The sequence below is a fragment of the Pseudopipra pipra genome, chromosome 17 (assembly GCF_036250125.1).
Source record: "Pseudopipra pipra isolate bDixPip1 chromosome 17, bDixPip1.hap1, whole genome shotgun sequence".
Taxonomy (NCBI): Eukaryota; Metazoa; Chordata; class Aves; order Passeriformes; family Pipridae; genus Pseudopipra; species Pseudopipra pipra.
The window spans coordinates 6,972,107-6,993,614 of NC_087565.1; the positions used below are offsets into that span (position 1 = coordinate 6,972,107).

Below are 21,508 nucleotides of genomic sequence, written 5' to 3' on the forward strand. Positions count from 1 at the left end.
TGTAAGCTTGTTTATTCCTAGTATCCTGAACAAATTTCCAAATCTATCCTTATCATCTACCTAAACATCCCAGGTGGCTTCAGCTGGAGAATGTAGGTGGCACTCTGAGACTGACACTGCAGCCATCCCCTTTTCCCCTCCCATGTTTCATTCCATCAGTGCAGTGATGATTTTTGCCCTAAATACTGAGTCTGAGTCCTGTCATGTTAAAAGGGCCTTAAATTGCAGGAGCAGTCTGGAATTCTATAAATATCACATTGGATGTTGCATTTACAGCTGAAGTGTGTTTGCCTGGACCATCTGTTCATTGACCAGCCCGAGCTCAGTTAAGCTGGAATTCATTGTGAGTTCAGGAATAAGCCTGGGAATGTGACAGTGACAATACTCCAAACTTGTTCCCTCTCCTGACCTGCTCCAGTCCTCACCTGACTGTCAAGAAGTTCCCTGGGGGGTTGCACTCCTTCCAAGAGCAAGTGGCCTGACAGGGGATCCTGAAATCCCCAGGCTGAATCCATTAGAACAAATCCAATTAGAACAAGTGCATTACCCAGGGGCATTAGGTGTGTTTGTTACTGCAGGTAGAGTTTTATATTTCTTAGCAGCCAAGCTGCAGTGTTTGTGATAATGTTGCAGACTAAAGTATATTTGATTCAAAGACCTTTATAAAGTATATTAAGTTGTTCTTCTGCTTCAAAAAAACTCATATTGCTTTGTACATTTTACCCTACATTTAATTTTTTGTCCTATCTTTTGGATCTTTGGTGCAAGGAATGCTGGCTGAGGGGTGCTCTGGAGAAGGTCTGCTGGGTACATGCTATTAAAAGCCCCAACAAAATCAGAAAATCCAGATTCTGAACAGGAACAGAAATACTTCCACTGTCTTTTAAAACAAAGCTCCCTTTGCATATTCTTCTCCCACATCATGTAAGAATAAAATGTACAGATTCAAGACCCAAGAGACTGTTTTTAGCAGGCAGTGGAAGTAAATAGGTGGAAAACTGACCTTGTCAAATGTTTGCTGGATGCATGTACCTCCATTTCATTGCTTTTGTACTCATTCAGCTCTTTCCGAATTGCTGCCTGGGGATTGAAAATAGAAAAACAAAGAATTATATAGTAAAAGTAATTTTATATTTGTGAGCATTGCAAAATGCCAGACTTGCAGAACAGTTTTCTACAGTAGAAATTGCAGGTATTGGGTATAGCAGAGCCCACTGTGCTGCCAGAGACACAGAATATTTAGGTTCTATGGATTGGTGACACAACCCTTCTCATTCATTATTGATTGCTGACAGGGCCACTGCTGTCTAGAAGCACTTCTGACAGAATAACACCCCAGGGCTTATTGTCTCACATTTAATAAGATTCCAGTTAAAATTTATTAAAGACTAACAGGAGTTGCCAAGCAATTGATCCTTTTCCAGCCCAGCTCCTGACCCTGACTCCCCGATGGGAGCCACCAGCACATGCAGTTGAACTGTCATTTGGGTTTTGCTTATCAACCCGCCTTGTTAGCAATAATTGAAACTAGGAAAAGCCTAATTTTAATAAAAGCTGAGTACCTGCAAGGAAAATACAAAATCATTATTTATTGATTACTCTAGAATATTCACCATTTTGCTCAGGAGAAGAGCTGCTGGAGGAGAAATGCTCTGTTCCTTTTCCATGAGTCCTCTGAATCCATTTGTTTTTTTTTACTGAGGATGGAGACTGAAGGGTTTGAGCTCCACATCTCAGACCAAAACCACAAGTAACAGTCCTGTGTTTGCCATTTTGCCAGTACATCTCAGGTCCCTGCTCCTCCTGCTTCCTGCAGCCCTGAAACCTCCCAACTTATCCAGCAGCACTCCCAGCTGGAATCTAGAGCTGAGCTGCTCTTACTGCTCCAGGACCTCAATGTGACAGTTCGACTGGGATGGAAACCAGTGAGTGGCAGGTATGTGACACAAACTGAGTGTTTGTTTGTGCTCCTGAGAATGTGGGTCAAGTGACTCCTTGAGCATTCATAGGGAAGAGGAGAGGAAATCTTTGCATGTTTAGAAACATAGCGGAGAATATTTGCGTGTCTGGGACAAAACTTCCAGTCTGAGAAGAAATGTTAATGTTATATTGGCTGAAAATGCCCAGTGATTGTATCCACCTTTTTGGGTGGGCTGGGTAGAAGCCCTTCCAGCACTAAATAGGCATTTTTATAAATAGCATTTTTCCTGACAGGATGCATTGGTCAGTGTGATCTCAGCATAGAAAATAATGGTGAACTGTACAGAGATTAAATGTCCCAGTGGTTAAATGTCGTTGCAGAATGTGATGTATCATTCCAGACAAAGCAAGGAGAAAGCAGTTGTGTGTGATTTTAGCTCTGGCAGTACCTTGTCTGCTGCTGAGAGTCGTGTCCATGGTTTGTCTGCTCTCCTGTCGTAGTCCTGTGCCTTTGCCACTTCCACATAATCACTGAATCGAATCAGGATTTTTCTGTCTCTCAGTTCATCGACTGTAGGTCTCTGGTTAAGCTGTATTCAGTCATTTTGAAAAATAAAACCAGGGTTAATAACAAAGGTATCAGTAAAATATGCGATTTTTCTGCTTCTTACCCTAACATGCATTTATGGGGAGGGAAAACCACCCAATCCTTGGAAATTTCAGGGAATATTAATCATTTGGAGGACCTTTAGCAGAGTAGTAATGGTTTAAATGGGCTGCAGCACAGTGCCTTTAGAATGGACAAAAGAAAATATTTTAACCTGGCTACCAATCAAATACACTTGCAAAATGTAAAGGAATCCTGGTGGATTTGGTAAGTTCTCTGGCTGACAGTGGATCCTGTTGGGGTGTTCTACAGGCAGAGGCAGATTGTCTGGGTGAGATTCTCATGGCTGGATCCACTGTAAGAATTTCAGTTTGGCTTTAGCGAGTTATCAGCGTGTTTGGTTTCCAATTCCCATAGGGATTCCCAGGAACAGAACAACAACAACTAGTTCTGGGAATACTTCAAACACAAAGAGGAATGTTCCACTGGAGCACACCTGGGGCTCAGCAGGGACTCAGCTCTGCCAGCTATTGCTCCAATGAATGAAAATGTCCTTTTCTAGCAATATATACCCATTTTCTGACTTACAGTTTATATGTAAGTATTCTACTAAGTCTCATGGAGCTGAGAAAAGGTAGGGATTTTTATAATCCCTATTACTAAACACTGTGAGACACTGCTGAGGAGGCTGCATATTAAGGGAGGTTCTGTGTAATAATGACTGGTTGATGTTGCAGTAGCTTTGCTAATTTCTAGAATTTCTGTTAGGTAATTTCTAAAAGCTAATAGCAGGTATTGCAAGTTTTTACCTTTCTTGTCAGTCTCTGTTTGATTTCCCTTCTTTCTTCCTGCTCCGTCTGATCATTTCGTTCTGCAGAGAATATAAAAAAAAAGATGACTTTCCTCATGAGGGAATTTGGTGTTTTCCCAAGTTCCAGGCAATAATGAGCACAGAAAAACGAGGAGCTGGTTCTTGGTTGTGTTAAGTCAGTTCATCTCTGTGTCATGTATCAGAACATGGAGCTACCTCTCTGGGAGGACAAGGCATTGCTTCCAATGGCAGCTTCCCTGTGCTCTGAACTCCAGCTCCAAGCAGATTTAATAAAACAGCAGCCACACCAACTCTCCACTTGTATAAACTTGAGCAGGAAAATCAAAGTATCCCATAGCTGGTTAATGATCATATTTTACTCTCCATATTGCTGGAGCCATTCACTGCTCTTGGATGCTGAGGAGCCTCATTGCAGCAACTCCAGGCAAAGTATGTTCTGTCCTCTCTCCTGCTTTTCTCAGGCTACATGGTGGCAGTGCTGCAGTGCTGGGCTGTGACCTGCACGTTTTGCTTTCCCTGCTCCTCCTGCCATGAGAAGCTCTTTATCCTCCCGGGGTTCCTTTGCAGTGCTCTGTCCTACCCCAGCCAGCCCGGCTTTGTGTGTTGTGCCTATTAACATTCAAGCCGTGAGAACTCCTCCACACTGGCTCTAAAAATAGCCTGGAGTACTGTAACACTGCTGAAATCCATCCCCTGCCTTAGGAAACAAGTTAATGGCGTTTCTATTTCCAGTACTATCTGTTACTAAATCAGGAGTGAGCCCATGACCTGAACAAAGCTGCAGAGAAAGGTTTAACCATTGTGGGATTCTCGGGATGCTCCTGTGGAGCCTATTACACCACTTGCATGAGGTATTTCCAGTGTTAAACACACATGTGATTTCTAACGTGCCTCAAAAAACCACCAACAGTGCAAATGAGTTTCCAAAAAGCTATTTTTAATAATGAAGTGTTCTCCCTGATTTTTTTGCTCATTAGACTACGCTGAAATGCAATCATAAGTGTCTATTTAAAGTAGTGTAGTAGTGCAGAGCTACAACTGGCTGTAGTAGAAATGTAAATCAGAGAATTTAAAATGCTGTAATGTGCTTTATTACAGTTCAGTGGCAAGGCACGAAATGTAAAGAGAACAGGTCAGCTAAAATTAGTGCTGTGTCAGGGATGAGCAGCTATTTCAGTGGGGAATGTTTAAAAAGAGAACAGGCTTTAAAAAGCAGAGGGTATTCTTAGATGTAGAGATACCTGCAAGAGGTTATTCATTCAGCTTTAATTCACCCCTTTTGGAGTAGATATTTCTATATGTATTTTTTATTAAAAAAAGAGAATTTTCCACAGCATGGTGCCTTTCTAAGACATGGTGTGATATGCAGTGAGAGAATTGCCCAGAGGAGCTGTGGCTGCCCCTGGATCCCTGGAAGTGTTCCAGGCCAGGTTGGACAGGGCTTGGAGCAACCTGGGCTGGTGGAAGGTGTCCCTGCCCATGGCAGGGCATGGAACAAGATGAACTTTAAGGTCCCTTCCAACCAATCCATTCCATGATTCAATGATTCTAATTCCTAAAGGAAAGCCAAAAATACACATTTCTGTTAAAAAAATGCTTTTCCAAGTATACTCAACATGCAGTGACCCATTTCTATTTGACATTCACTCGGGTTCAGTGCTTATTCCCAGCTCCAAGAAATAAAAGAAATAGTCCTTAAAAAAAAAAAAAAAAAAAAGGAAGATTTGATAGGAAATGCTGGCAAGGGCATTTTAGAACTCAGGCATTATTACTGAGACAATCCAGAGAGGCTTTTCCCACCCCCATCACTCTGCCCACACAGAGCCATTCATTACTGAGGGCTGGGTTTATAAGTCTCAGCAGAGATGCTCCCAATCCTGAGGGGGCCTGGGCAGTGCTATAATTCATTCTGCTGCTCTGCCAGTTCTTCAGGGAACCCTCAGCTCTGCACGACACTAAAACAATTGCTTGAGCTAAGAATGAAATAAGAATTGTACACAGTGGTTCAAGAGATGCCTCCTTGAATGTGAAATTCAGCTCTTTGTTGAGGACAGAGGACACATCTGACACCTGGGTTGTGATTTTAGTTCAAGCTTTTCATGCTTGGTGGGAAACCAGCAGTGTTTCTATAGATAAAGGACTTGGAAGATGAACAAAATTATAAGAAAGTGTTGGCTTTCAGTTTGCTTTTTATGTGTTGATCTCAGAAACATCTCCCTAAGGGAGATAAGAAATCACTTTTTGAAATCTTGCTGAGATTCGCTTTAAAATAACAGGAGTTGCACTTAGGCTTGTGCAATATGCTTCTCTTTTTGCCAGTTGTACAAATGTGACTTGTAGGTCCTTAAGAGAGCTTTGGGGGTAGCATTGCTTCTGTCAGCAGTATAAACTATGAACATCCAAGGGGCTGAGAAGTTCAAAGTTTAAAGCCATGCAACCCTTTGTACCTGGAGGAGGTTGTGGTGATTTCACTGAAGGGCATCTGTGCTCTACAGCTCTGCATGTCACACCCAATCCATGGAGGGGTTTTATAAAATCCATAACAAGAAGGCTATTGAAGTCTATTTTAAAAGCTATTTTAAAGTCCATAACAAAAATTTCTATTAATAAAAGGAACCTTTACTAATTTCTGAGTTCACCCAAAACCGAGAGTGGAGTTTTTGCACCTGTCCAGCAGTTGAAGTTTATACCTGGCACAGCTCTGTGGTGACTGTAGCTCTTCACAGGATACTCAGCTTTTTATATAATGGCAGAGGTAAATAAAATGGAAGTGGTTCTGAACCTGTATAAAGCCTGAGCAACTCAACAGAAGTCAATAAATTTGCTCCATGCTGGAAGCTCTTTAAATGAGATACAAATCCAGCCCAGTATGTTTAGCTGGAATTCAGGAACTATCTTTAATTCTGCTTTATCTTCTTTCTGCTTTATCTCTCTCTAAGCTCATTATATGAATGTATTCAAACTTTTTTATTATTGAAGCTGGTCAGTTTAACCCAGATTAAGGATGTAACCAGCACACTTCAAAAAGTAAACATAAAAAACCAGATTTTTCAGTAGAGATCAGCTCTTCCTTAGCCAGGAAAAAACCCAAAGAAACAGATTTTCAGAGATCTTGGTTATTGACTCTTGAACAGATTTTCAGAGATGTTGGTTATTGACTCTTGAAAATCTGGCCCAACCTATTTCAGAATCTTGGGTTACTGCTTTTTCTTGCCTCTTGTGGTGGATGACAGGTGAAGTTTGGCCAAGTTCATCCCTCACATTTCAAGGGGGGTATCCTTTTCTCATGGAGCTATACAAATGGTAAATACAGTTAGTTTTACTGGGTGTGATCTGTGCATTGGAACAGTACAGAAAATACTGGTAAATATATGTTGAATATGGAATTTCTTTGTGTTAAAACTGAAATGAAATCCCGGTAACTTCCATGGCAAGAGCACAAGGGGTTTTTTTTAGAAACCACTAAGAAAGTCCTGAGACATTAAATTTTAGGTAACACAATGTAGGTAACTTTTTTAGTAGCAAATTACAAGCCTGTGATTAAATATAAATTAAATTGCATAGGCAGCATTGCTTGTATGACAAATTTATGCTTGTTTAGTGAGAAATTATAGTTCAAATTATTCTGGGTTCTGTCTTTCAACACTAGCTAGACCATGAAAATAAAAGAAGCAATAAACTTTTCCTTTAAGCAGATAGATTCCCCCTCTCTTATGTCTGAGACAATTTCAAATCTCCCTCTCACCTTCCCCTAGCTTAGAGGGTTCCCAGTAAGGAAAGGGTTTATGTTCATCACTTGTTTGATCCCCTGCTCCGAACACCAACCTTTAGGAAAAGAGTGGCAAGTTTTGCTTTGAGAATTTGAGGGATGCTGAGAACATTCCCCTGTGGCAGCATCTGTAACAGTCCTGGGACTGTCCCTCTGATAGCTCTGACATCTCAGAATGATCTTTGACTTGTCTTTGGGAAGATCTCCAGTGGCATAACAAATGAATTTTAGGAGAACCACCCCTCTGTAAGGATGTTCCCCCCTTCCACTGCAGCCTCCATGTGTGGTTTGCCTTGACAATCCATGTCTTGAGAAATGTCACTCCCATTCTCATGGCACTGAGGGAATTGTATTCCCCTCTTGGACAGCCATAACAGTGTAATCAGAATGAAAATTATTTTCGAAAGCCTGAATCTGAACAGTTCTTGTCTGTCCTAAATTGCATGTCTTTGTGAAAAATTAAAACTTTTCGGTACAGAAAATAATCCCAGTGAATGAATTCGTCTATTTAAGAATAATAGGTTCTGGAAATGCAATCACAGGTTCCAACAAACGCATATAAAATAGTTTAGGGAAAAAAAAATACTCACGTTTAAGGATATTCCTTCTTTCCAGCTCCTCAACAGCGGGTCTTTGGCTGAGTCGCCTGCGGAAAAACACCAAAATCACATTTTGTACCATGCCTGTTCTTGGGAAAGTCTGCAGGATTCTGAGTTCTGGTTGGTGTTTTCCTCAGGAGGGAACTACAAAATCTCTCTCTAGGACTAGTGAGGAAGAAACTAAAAAAGAATACTGGCAGCAGAATTCTTTCTTGTATTATTTTTCCCAAATGCCAGCAATGCAGGTGAAAGTTCTCCTCTAGTTTGCTCTGCTGCCAGTGAAAGGCTTCCTCATAACATGCATCCTTTCCATCCCACTTTCCAGACAGTCAGTTGGAACCAGTTCTCTCCAAGGGTAGAATTCGCTCCCGAGGGGGTGTTCAAGGTGGTTATCAAAGGAGTTTCACAGTGATCTTCTGTAGCCCTCACTGCCTTTCCCTTTAATCACGCGGAGCAGCGGATTTCCTTTGCTCCAGTAACACCAGTGGTGCACCCTGACAAAATGCAGACTGGCCAGAAATGAAGCTTTCCTGTGGTTTCCTGACCACACGTTGCCCAGCCCAGTCCAGCAGCTCTGCTCTGCTCTGCCTGCTGGATGCAGCTCGTGTGCTGCTCGCAGCCTCACGCTGTCTGAACAGAATGTCTTGGTTTCACCTCCCCTTTTCAGTAGTGCTGCCTCAGGATTGAGTCTTCAGATCATATGATCGGTGCCACAGTGATTTTATTCCGCATACTAAATGAGAGTTCCCCACGAGACACTGCTCATATCTGCAGAGGATCTCAGGTACAGGGACCCTCCCCTAGGCAGGCACACACACAGGCTGCATCTGCTGGCTTTCAGGGAATAATCCAGCCAGCAGACAGGGAAGAGTTTCGGATGCTCTCTGGGCTGTGTTCTGGCAGCGTTGAGGATTCTCACTGCCTGCTCTCAGCAGATGTTGCCAAGCCAGAGATGAAGTTACAGAGACAAAGAAACACTCAGAGCAGGGACCACACTGCAAACTACTGCGGCAGTTATTCCTCTACTGTGCATGGAAAATGAATGAATGATTATAAAGTCATGCTGTAACAAGATCTACATCTTATCAAACACACAAGAGATGGAAAAATGAAGTAACTGTTAATAGACCATAAAAGAACCGGTAAGAGTAACTGATTCCAGTTTCTCCTTGTTTTGTAAGCCTTATCCAATATACCTTTACAACCAACTCTGCAGTCTTGTGTTATCAGACCAACAACTCCTTACCCTTTTTTAATTAATTTCCCTGAGATCACTGGAAAAACTCTCATCTTTGGCAACAGGAGGGTACCACAACTACTACACAGATTCCCACAGAAAATTTAGATTACATGAGCTCTTGTGCTTAGGAAACACCTACAGCCTAACTCTCATTTTTTCTATGTAACACTCTGTATCCCCTAAACTTCTTCTCCCAGCCTCCAGGTTCTGTTGAGTAATAAGCCAGATATTCCAGCAGCAGAAGCTGCAATAATCCAAACTGGAATTACGCTGAAATGCCCTAGTAAAGAATTAAACATGTATTTTTAGTTCCTGTTACCCTTGGACTTTTCCATCCTCACTCATTTGCCTGTATGTCTCAGAAATGACACAACTCTGAATAGGTTTTGTTTGAAACAGATTAAAGTGCATTTTATAATATAAATCAGGGAAGAATAACTTACTCTGAGAGCTCGTCTGCAAATGAAAGGTCTACCCAACCTGCTGCTCACACACCTCTCACTTAACCATTCTTAATTACAGCCCTGCCATGCAAGATTGATAGATTCTCCTGAATCTGTACATTAGATTCCAGAAGCCTCTTGTACACTGAGGGATTAAAAGCCTAACAGAAGTGATTAAAGCAGTATGAGAATGCAAATGTATACGAATGCTCTGTATTTATATATATATATGTAGTTATAATATGTACAATGGTTGATTATTTAAAACCCTGTGTCCCCTTTTGGCTTTGATAAATACAAACTAAGTGCCCATATTTCTGTGCATACCCTCACTTTACACACAGCAAAGGAAAAGGTGCAGACGTGTGTACATGGGGGCATGTGTACATGGGGGCATTACAGGTTTTTTCCTGAGTTTTTCAGAGCTATGGACCACACTTCCAAACTTTGTGTCACAGCCACAAAACTAGACGTGGATTTTCCTTCAAAATAAAATTCTAACAGGATTTCAGGAAACGAGATGGAGTGAAAACACCAAATAAAGCAAGAGTCATGATCAAATGAGAAGTGGTAAAAACCCACTGACACTGTTGCTACCAAAGCACAGGGACATTTTGTGTCTATGTGTTATTTTTTCTGTTCAGGAGAAGCCTCTCTCTGCCCAGACAAAACTTTCACTTCCGTTCTCAGCTGCTGTGGGGTGGCTTGGGATGAAGGGGATATGAGGGAGTTGGTGAAGGTGAAGGACTCCAGATCTTCCACAAGGGCTGGAACAGGGGGCAGTGGCTGCGAGCACAGCCCGGGGGGACACACATATCCTCCCTGAGCTGTGCTGGAGGGAATCAGGGCACGAGAGATCCTTTCTGCAGGGGCTTTCCTGCACCCGGGAGGAGCGTGGCCGCTTGTAGAGTGAACTCACTGCCTTGACTGGTCATCCCTCAGAGCAAGAAACGCATGGCTGCTGTGGGTGTGAGCAGAGCCTGTCCTGCCTGAACTGCTCTGATGGTCTGGGAGGATAGAGGAGGGGACTTCACCCTTCTAAGCCACACTTTGTTTCCTCAGGAGGGGACTCGGCCCTCATAACTCGCTGACTTCCCTCAGAACGAGCCTGCAGTCAGGCTCAGAGCAAGAGAACAAACACGTTCCTGAGGGCTCCTGGCGGGGCAGAGGCTCAGCAGAGCAGGGGGAACCCCTGTGAAAAATGCACATCCCTCCTGAAGGGAGCTTTAACGTAAGAAACCGTTTCAGATGAGTTTGTGTTTCTGCTCGGGTGAGCTGTTCTCCGGGCACTGTGGGGCTCCGAGCAACAAGTGCTCTACTTTGGATATTTATTCCACATTTTCTCCAAAGCTGTTACAGTGTTAAATCCTGCCTCTGGTAGAACCAGAAACACACCCTGCACACTGAGCTGGACGTGTTTCCCTGGAAGGGACTGTCCATCCCTACGGACAGCCAGCACCGTGGCCTTGGAAACCTCAGGGACGCCTGGCCCGGGAAAATGGCTGCCGGCTCCCCTCATGCCATGGCCAGGGAGCGCGGGCCAGGAACCAGGCACTGAGAGGCTGAGGGTCTGGAGAGGGGATGCTCAAATCCTGCTCAATGAAAATAAACTGCAGCTGAATAACAGTTATCACCAGAGCAGGGGAGCCAGTGTGTGGAGCAGGCACCTGCCATGATGGAGGAGTTGTGAAGGCTAAAAACTGACCCCTCCGTGACTCTGGATGGTCTCCAGAGGCTTTGCAAAGAGAGGGGTTTGTAGCAGACAGGTGCAGGCCATTTTCAATCAGAGTCCTGGCTCATTTCCTGTGGGTCCAGCAAAGTCCCTGCACCTGAGTGTGGGTGGTTGCAGGGCTCATCCTGCTCTCAGCCTGGCTGTGGTGCTGCTCGGCAGCTCTGTAGGAGCCATCGGAAGGTCTGAGGTGGGCACAAGGCTCCAGCACTGCTGCAACACAGACGTGGCCATGGCTGGGTAAGTCCTGTGCTTTCCATTTCTGTTGTTTTTTCACTCAGGGACTCGCAGCCCCACATGGACTCACCTAAGTGAGGTGACTGTAAGCTCTGCAGGGAGGACTCATGTAATCCACCACTCCTGTTGTGTCACAGTAATGATTTCCTTTCGGTTGATTTAGATACCTGTTTCTTGTTTCTGGGAAAAATATCCAATTAATGCTGTTGTGTTCCTGGATGTTATTAAAACCTAGGTTTAAGTATTTTAGTACTGCCTGCTGAGGCAGGAGTGCTCCTTTAGCACACCTCTGCAGGGCCAGCCGTTGTTGGGGAGGTCTTGAAACTTTCTTGAAAGCTCTCAAGTAACACACAGGAAAGTCCTACCTCTGTCCAGATCTCACACAGTGTCATTGGTATTGCCATGGTCTCATGTTAAGAGTATCCAGTCCAGGAATTTGCTTCCTTGTTAGCTTAAAGCGAGGGATGCCAAGAGCAGCAGTAAGTGGAGCTGAACTGGCAGCTCCTCAGAGGCAACTGCAGCTGCCTTGGGGAAACTGGGCAGAACTGGAGGCACCAGTGTTGCTTTTCTGTAAATGGTGTTTGGACACAGTTCAGAGTTTGCTGTACGTGTGTCAGTGATGCTCAAAGTTTGGATAGACGCCGCAATCTGAATAGTTCCTCATAATGCTAAAGTAGTCACCGTAAGAGTGTGGGGATAGAAGGGGACGGGCACACAGCACTACATGTGCAGCTATTTCTTAAGGTCAGAAAGGTTACAAAGGTTCTGCATTATTGTTGTTTTGTGCAAAGCAAGCGAAAACCTCCAAGCACCAAGTGTTCTTCAGCTGTTTAACCTTGCGGAGTGTTCTGGGTGTATTTTCAGTCTACCTTTAGAATGTTTTCTCGAGGAATTTGAGGCCAGAAAGACAACTGGATACATATATATATTGCCATCTCAGAAGCCAAAGACTTTCCTTGCTCCCATGTCCTCTCCACTGTTATTCCTGTGGGTGAGAGGAGCAGGTCAGTGCAGGTGTAGCTCAGTCACCTGCTTGGCCCCAAGAACACCACACAGGTACAGCCATGTGCACTGTGGGTCTCAAAGCACCTCCGGTGCTGGGAGTTTGCACATGGCCTCGAGGTGTTTGTTTTCTCCGTGCAATGTGCACATGGGAGCCCTGTGACATCGGTGAGGGCTCCACGCTGGCTCCCTGAGGGGCAGTAAATCCATCATGTCTGGCTGTTCCCCTTGATGAACACGTGTGGTGTATAATTGCAGCAAAACAGGCTGCCCAGGGGGAGAGCAGGAGAGTGCTGCCCTACCAGCCCCGTGCGTAGGAGGTTTGGTGGAGTGGGCTGCAGCCCTTCACCATGAGAGTCCAGGGGGATGTCCCTCTAACAATCGTGTTTGACACGTGCTGGCATCAGAGTCAAGGGGAAAACCACAAACTGCTCGTCCCCTCTGGAGCAAGGTCACATGTCTGTGAGCCCAATGTGAGCACATGTGCCTGGGACTGCTGATCAGTAGATCAATATTTACTTCACACAGCCAGACTGACTCCTTCACATTTAAGGGAATGGGACCAGCATTACAGCAAGGTTGACAATATTGGACTGTTACAGGTGACTGAATCCTCAGCAGTCTGTGAATCTGCATGTATCAGGGTCTGCTGTCAGATAGGCAATGCATCAATATGTCCTATGAACAGGAGACACTGTCAAGTTCTCTGTCCTCAGAGTGACCCTCTGCCTTGTCTGTGTTGGAATTGCATCCCAGCAAAGCCACAGCAAGCTGTGGGCTTGCAGTTATGGGCACAGAATAGCTGATGAGGTACAGCCCACCTGTGTGCATATGGGGCTATGCTGACTTGCCACACCTCAGACAGTCCTTCTTTTCTAGCTCTTCTTACTGGTCTGCACTCCCCTGCCTAGCAAACATTCAGCAGAATCCAGTGAAAACAGCTCAGGTTCTTGGTTTGTGTGGTTTCTTTTCTGTCCCCAAAATATGTTCCTCTGTTGTCCGAAAATATTTTTGCACTATATCTGTTGCACAGTATCTGGGTGTATGACTGTCACAAAACTGAATTTCCTTCGGATTTGTCGCTGAAGCCAGAAGACATAGTTTGGAATCCTGTTGCTGTTCCTAGTTAGATCCATGTGATTCCCATAATCTTCTCCAAAGGGAGCAGTAAACTGGGAGACTTGGACACGTGCATGTGCCTGTGGACCCTGGACTGACAAGTGAGCAATCAATCCAGCCATCAGTAAATGAGCTGTAGCCAGAGGCAATTGCATTGATTTTTTTTGTGTCAGGTGGTTTTGCAGACGAGTTGGGAAGGGGAGGATCCCTCTCACAGGAGAGCTCCAGTGCAGCCAAAGGGAGGAGAAATGGGAGTGCCCTGTACTTGCTTCTCATAAAGCTGCTTGTGTCTGCTGCCCATCAGGAGGCCAAGGCTCTGCCTCTTAAATTGGCATCTCTGTTACCAGAACATCATGTTCAATTCATCAAGCAGTTTATTTTCATCCTCCCTATAAGTAGCTGTGAAGAGGATGTGTGCCAGGGCTTTGAGTCACCCACGCGCTGCACTGTGGCAGTGCAGAACTGCTGGCAATGTACAATTATGGGTAGTAGTAAATCTGTAGTGGGAGGGACTTCTCTTTTACTGTCTGTACAAAATTAGAAGGCAGACAGAGACACAACTTGTTTTCACCCCAAGGTAATTCTGGCATGAGCTCAGTGATGTGCCAGGATTTGCCATAACAGGAAAATCATACAATAATTTGAGTTGGCAGGGAACTTTAAAGATTCGTCTAGTTCAACCCCCCTACAATGAATAGGGACATCTTCAAATAGATCAGGTTACTCAGAGCCCTGTCCAGCCTGACTTTGAATGTTTCCAGGAATGGGACATCCACCATCTCTCTGAGTAACTTGTTCCATTGTTTTACCACCCTCACTGTAAAAAATCCTCATTCTTATATCTAATCGAACACAATCTTCCTTCAGTTTAAAACTGTTCCCCTTTCAATAATTACTCTCTGACTGTGTAAAAGGTCATTCTCCCTCTTTTTTTATAAGCTCCCTTTAAGTACTGATAGGTCACAATAATGTATCCCCAGAGCCTTCTCCTCCCCAGGCTGAACATCCCCAATTTTCTCAGCCTGTCTCCATAGCAGAGGTGCTCCAGCCCTTGGAGCATCTAAGAGTATCATCCTATGAGTAGTTGGTGCCATTCTGTGAATGGAGCTCAGAGCAGTATGAAAAGGGTGAGTTGGTATGGTAGATACTGTGAGTTGCATGCTTTAAAATTGCCCAATATTTGTGTCTATGTTCCTTCCTGAACTATTTTTTGCATCCAAATAAGAAAACTGTGGATAAACACAGGGGCTGTATATGTTGCCTTAATTACATATGTTACTTATTTGTTTGGCCTTTAGTTCTCTCTGCATTTTCAAGGCTGCGAATCAGCACGAGTTCAGTTAATTATGTTGTCTCTCGTCTCCCAGGCAATTACAGTTGTCCATCACTATAATTTCTGTGATATAAGGCCTGCAATGAGGAGTTCAGATTTCAGTTGGAATCAAACCCACATACTTGCCCAGCGTGACCCCTGTATCACAACCCACCGTCCCCGAGCGACCCACACCCTGTGACAGGTCTGCTCTTGCACAGTGCTGCTTAGTGATAAGCACTGTGTGGGCTGAGATGCACCAACAGGGCCAGATCTAATTATGGCAGAGGATTCAGATGGAGAAGGCTTTACCTAATCACTGTTTTCACCCCCTGTGAAAGCCTTGCTGCATTTGACCTTTGGGTCCCTGGTTTTCTCAATGTATGAGGGAGAAAGGCCAGGTACAGCAGGGGAGCAGAGCCAGCCTCTGTTCAAAGGCCTGCTGCAAAGCTCAGTGCAGATGCTGAGCATCCTTCCATCCCCTTCAGGGATGCTTTCATACCTCTCCCAACACACAGATGAGGACTCTTGGAGGATGTTATGGCACACTGCAGGACTGACATCACAGAATGATTTTAATTTACTACACAAGAACTAATGCTCTGACATTGGGGTGTGAATGTAAAACAGGAGTTCTCTCCCTTCCATCTGCTTCCCCACTCTGTGGTTTAACAGAGCTGCTACATACTGGATCTGTCCTGTTTGTAATAGAATTACAATATTTAGTCACTAGGGTGACCGAAGTACAACTGATTATTCAGACAGAGACATGTTCTGAGTCTGTAGTTTGATGAGTGCTTTGTTCAGTAGCAATGTCAGTGTGAGCAGCACCACTGCTTGTTCTTACTTCTGCTTTGCCTTGCAGCTGGGCAAAGAGCTGGTTTGGGGAATACAGTCAAGCTAAAAATAGCTCAGCAAAAAAGAGTGCTCAAAGAACAAGCTCTTGAAATAACAGTGCGAGTGCTGCAGCCTCCCAGTGCCCCTCCTCTGCTGAAGGCTGATCAGGGCTTAGGGCTCTGTACTAAAATGCATATTGAAGAGTGTTCCAATGGAAACCACATGGTGGTTATGACCTGGGTCACACTATGCAGGTCACTGAAAATGGTTAATAATATTTCATTGGAAGGCAATAGGTTTTCTTTTCTTTCTTTTTTTTTTTTCCCTCTCTGAAACAGGAGTACAACTCTGGAGCCCTGTGTTCCCACAGAATGAAAGGGAAAAAAGCAATGCTACATATTTCAAGTTTGGGCAAATTGAGAACATTGTGGGTTTGATGCTTCAGGACAGGCAAATAAAATGAATCATAAAAATCCCAGTTCTATCCCACTATGTATGTATTACCATTATATTATTTTAAATAAAGACATCTGCCACTGCTGAAGCGATACCAAAATCAACTCTGATAGCAACTGCTTGAGCAGCAGTAGGGAGTCTGCAAGTGAATCATCAGTAGACCAGAAACAAATCTCAGCTCAGTGGTGGGGACTGTCACTGTCCTGAAACTTTCCCATCTCCTACTGAAACAGTTCCATGCTCCTGGGTGCTTGCTGGGTAATGATATGTACCAAAAAAAAAAAAAAAAAAGGAAGAAAAAGGAAGTTAAGCTTTATATCAAATAAAATTCAGTGTCTGAGGGCTCATGGCTCAACTTCCTGGGCAGCCAAGAATGCAATGCCAGCCACTGCAGGGCGAGGGAACAGGGGCAGGATGACAGAAAGACATGTCAGTTTGGACTGTAGCACTAGCTGTGTTCCAGAGTGTATGAAATACATACAGTACATGGATGGAAGTGCCCCAAAATGTCCTGGATTCAGCTGGATGCTCACTGCTGCACAGCCAGCAGTAAGATCCTGCAATGCTGTCCATTTAACCTATAAACAGTTGCCCCTACCAACAGATGCCACTGCAATGTGCAACTGTGGGATTTGGGTCACTGGAAGAAACCACAGCTGGATTTGCAGAGAGCAGACAAAGAAATCTTGGCATGTGTGGCCTGTCAGCCTGTCCCTGCAGTGTGTGTGTCAGTCCTCTTCCTCCCCCTCATTTAATGCAGAATGGTTTGGGAATGGCCACTCTCACCATGGATACTGAGCTGCTGAGAATTCCCCATGCAGTGGGAGTTCTGTTCCCTGTAAGCTGCAGTAGCACATAAAGAACCCTTTGGCAATCTGCAAAGTCTGTGCAGTGACAAATAAAAGTCTGCAGGTGTATTTGCCACTGCAAGGTGTTGCATAAAGCAGCAGCAAGGATTTCCCCTGGAGCTGGGGGTCTCAAGCTGTGTGAACCTGGGAGGGATGGACACTGGGGGCACTTTCAAACCCCTTGTAATGTCAGTCCTCATGCCAAGGGATGGTTTTCTTGATTACTGAAGTAAATCAAGGAAGATGCAGTACTTTCCAAGCACTTTATGTAATCCCTAAAGAAAAAAACCCTAAATTATAGGGATTCCTAAGGTTGCAAATGCTGCTGGGATAGAGAGCTGCACACCTGCTCCCAACGGCAGGAATCTCTCTGGGAACATCCCCCCTGGCAAGGCAAGTACTTTCTAGTTCTCGCCTGTCACTCACCCACACAGCATCTCCAAAAGGATGGGATATCCCTGCCTTCAGACAGCATTCCACCATCTGTTGCACTATTTTTTGTCTGTCTCGTGCACGCTATTGTTGGCCCGGTGTTTTTCAGGACAGACTTAGACCAACAGCCTGCCCTTACACTGTCGTTGGCCTTGGCTGGCCAGAGCCACACACAGCCTTTGCCCATAGCAGGCTCTGAACCCTGCTTCTTTTTTTCTATTTTATTTATTTGATTTTAATATCTTGCTTTTTCTCAGAATTTCTCTTGAGACTGTCTTGATTTTCAGTGCAAAGTGTTCCCGTTATGAGAAGTTCCACTGACAGCTCAAAGCAGCCCAAACACTCTGTAAAGTGCAAGTGCCCTGGTCTCAACAATCCCCTGGTTTGTAGTCCTTTCCCCAGCAGCTCTCCCAGTGCTCTGTAAGGCTGGTCTACGTGGTTATCTCTGTGGTACAGAACAGGAAAGTGTGGCAAAGGGTCTTGTCTGGAAAACCAGATTTGCAGACCCTCTGGGGATTTATTCACTTCCCTCTGCAAATGGTATTTCAGTAATTCTGCTTTCCTTTGTTTTTAAATTGGACTGGGTGAGTAGTATGACTTGTCACTTGATGCCACTGTGTGTGACACTGAGCATTGCAGACAGGCTAACTTACAGGGAAATGCAGAGAGGGTCTGAATTTTAGAATGTCATCCTCATTTTCTGTCTGCTCTTCCCCAAAGCTTTTTGGGACCCTCCTTAGCTTTGTTTAGGATCCTGTGTTTGCTCATGACCATGTAAATCCAAACAGAATTTGCTGGCAAATTTCAGGTAGAACAGAATATTCCGAGCTTTTGAAACCTGGGTTCTTCAATTGAATAATATGTAAGAATTTAATTATGTAACATTCCCTATTGACCTGAGCATTTATTCTTGACAGTACAGCTATGATTTGTTATGGTACAACATGCACTGTCTCTTACTGTCAAAGCACAAGGCTGTGAGGAAAACATCTGTGAGTTCTCCGTGTTCTGGTTCTGTTTTCCCACCTCCGTGTCTCCTCAGAGCTGTTCCCTGCCTGTGGAGTGACTGCTGGGATGGGGTGAGCTCAGCAGAGTGGGGTGAGCTGGCAGTGCCCTCTCAGAGCTGGAAGAGGCCTTAACTGTGCAAACACTCTCCATCATGCCCTGCTTTTCTAGGCTTTTGGAGCATGCTTTTCATTGCAGCTGATGCACAGCGAGTCACAGCATTTGAGAGCTGGGCCCCTGGTCCACCCAAAATCCTGCTGCCCCTGAGCTTCCTGCTCTCATCACCCCTGCACACCTGAGCTTGCCATTCCCACATGCCATAACATTCCCAGTTATCATTTTCTGCTAAAGGGATTTCTTTAAGCTTAATTGCATGATGCCTATAAATATAACTTTCCTTACTCCATTAGCCCTGGTTTGTTTAACTTTCCTTGAGAAGGAGGATTTTGCCCCAGTTGAGTGGTATTTGGAAGTGCTGTAGCCACTCCCAGTGATCATTATAACAGGGTGCAGTGCAGCCTGGCCACAATATGGCTTTTGCAGACACCCTCAAATTAGCCTGATCTCTTTGCACCAGGCCAGCTGCTCTCTGCAGACACTGCTAGGAGAGCCTGGCTTTATTATTATTATTATTTTAAACATGATTTCTGAGAAATTAATGATGTACTAATTCATTCAGAATTTAATTTGCTTAATGAATATGATCATCTCAAAAAAATGACACTAGTGGTTTGTCTGTGTGCTGTGCAGTCTTGATTTTGAGGGCTCTTTTTCAACAGTGAGGCACTCATGGTTTTATTCTGCTGTTTGCCTCTTGACCGAGTAGTATTTTGTATAATATTAAAAACCCAAATAACTGACACATCTTTGCACAGCAATGGACTAACTACATATAAGTTCCTTTTTCTAATGTGATTTAAGACTCAGATTTTGCCATCTTGATGGTTCTTGTTTCCTAGTTGTCTTGATACAGTCCTCTGCATAAGTGGATTTTCAACAAAAGCAGGTTCTCAACCTCCAAAGGTGTCACCTTTTCCTTATTAACTACACTGGGTAAATACTTGAGCAAGGAGTGATAAATCTGGGAGTTCTTTTCTTTTGTCTTTTGGTATGTTATGTGTCACAGCTAAAGAAAAAGATAAGAAAATAAGAGTGCTTCTCAGGGGAGAAAAATACTTTCCAGAGTCTGAAAAGGTCAAGGAAGTGTGCAGGCCATTTGGATGAGTTAATTATCCTCAAAAACAGATACTGAAGGAAACTTGTAGTGCTCTGTTTGACACAAGTAGCTCCCAAACTACAGGAAAAACTCCACAAGATCAGATTGTAGAGCTGCAACTTGCCAGGTGGGCACAGGCAATGGAATCAAAAAGATTTAGCTAGAACTGTGTTTTAATTGATACAACTGTACAATATCTATTGAGCAGTGGTTGATTGAAATCAATGACCTTCTGTTCTGACCTGTTTTCTCTCCCTACCCCCTCCCTATTTTCTAAATATTTATTTCCTTCATTTTTCATCTGCCTTGCCTCCTCTGAAGTTCTCTCAGAAAGGTAAAAACTGTGCCAGACTGACCCAGTTTTCTATATGAAAGCAGCAAGCCTGATTCCTGGAGGAATTAAGATCCTGAATGAACCAGGCTACACAAGTTGTGCTCAGAGCCACAGGAGGAGGAAACTGTAGTAACTCTCACAGTATTTGGAGAGGCAGCAACTGCTCTATATGAATTAATTTCCTTGCCTCACATGTGCTGAGACAGTTCTTGGAAGAGAATCCAAAAATACGCCCGAGTTGTTCATGCGAAGGTGCAGATGATTCATCTGCCAACACTGCCCGTAAATCAGTGCTAACTCTGCTGTGGTACAGCCATGTGCCTTCCAGGTATGGGGTGTGCAGAGCTGACACCACACAGTAAGGAAGTTTTGTCTGTTTTCCCTTCTCCAAACTAAAAGCCACGCTTCAAATTTAGTGGGAGAAGTTTCTCTCCACTTAGGTATTCTGCAGGCAACTCACAGCAACACTGATGGGGACACTCATTTATATCCAGTCTGCATTTAAATTTGGTTGGTTTAAAGGGCAAGTGGCAGGAGAACCAACACAACAGCAAAACTTCCCCTCTCTCTCTCTTTTGTTCTTACATGCTTTCAAGTGGCACATCTGAAATGGATATGTTAAAACTGAAAAAACCATGCAGGTAAACCCCTTTCTAGCTGAGATTTTACTTGTGCCAGTTCATAGTCTCTCAGATACACACTGTCCTTCCTATCTGGCTTCTGTTCCAACTACAGTGAAGTAAGTGCTTGGCTTTAAGTGCATAAAACATTTTTCCTGAATTTCATTAATGGAAAACGAACAAAAAAACCCTAATCCTAAATAATCTCAGTAACACAGTGACCATCCCCACAAAGAGGATGAATGAATGAATGAATGTCTGAATCCCTCCCTGCTCAACCCTTGGGTTATCAGGAGCTCACAACTGTTTCAGCACCTTGTTCTGGTCAGGTTTGCACAAATCACTGTGACAACCAGAGCAGCTCACTTTGGTCTCTATCGATTAAGCTCTGCAAATTAAATTTAAGTAATTTCTTTCTGTAATTACTTGTGCTGCAGACTCCAACTAGCTCAAGGACCTGAATCATAATCCAGTGAAAGGTGAAGCATTACAGAGTGTTATTTGCTTTCTCTGCATTTCCATTTTGGTTTATGACTGCTTGTCACTGCACAGGGTTCGAGCCCAGATCTCCAGGCCTGTGTAGGTGCCCAGTTTCTGAGGAAGGATGTGAGCCTGAACACATGCTCCCATTTGTAGGCGGTTTGGCAAAGCAAGTGCACTCTTTTCTTCCCTAAAATGTTTTTTTCCTTATTTGCTTACACTTGCTTTAGCAGTTTTCCCGTAAGTTTATTTACGTAATTATGCTCCCCTGTGATATTTTACAGCTTTCCGAACTCTGATTTTTATATTTCTAGTTTCACATGTGCCACTTATGCCAGAAGATCTATTTGAGGAATTGACTCTGTGTCCCAGAAAAGGCCCTGTATATTCCTATCTATGTTTACACCTGCTGCTCCTCTCTTCCCTTGCCTGCTGTGCTTTGACCTGCTGCCCTTGCCTTCACTGTGCTGT

The 21,508-nt window shown here is 44.0% G+C and overlaps 1 protein-coding gene across 3 annotated transcripts in view; it reads right to left on the reverse strand.

The window, feature by feature from the left end:
* The window catches only part of PHACTR3 (phosphatase and actin regulator 3), a 100,672-nt gene that overhangs the window by 1,120 nt on the left and 78,044 nt on the right, over positions 1–21,508 (reverse strand). For all 3 annotated transcript variants that reach the window (XM_064674106.1, XM_064674107.1, XM_064674108.1), the window contains exons 9-12: positions 7,719–7,774; positions 3,337–3,398; positions 2,370–2,510; positions 1,004–1,080 (exon numbers count right to left, since the gene is read on the reverse strand). In XM_064674106.1, the coding sequence (XP_064530176.1) occupies positions 1,004–1,080; positions 2,370–2,510; positions 3,337–3,398; positions 7,719–7,774 (336 nt within the window). The remainder of the gene's footprint in view (positions 1–1,003; positions 1,081–2,369; positions 2,511–3,336; positions 3,399–7,718; positions 7,775–21,508) is intronic.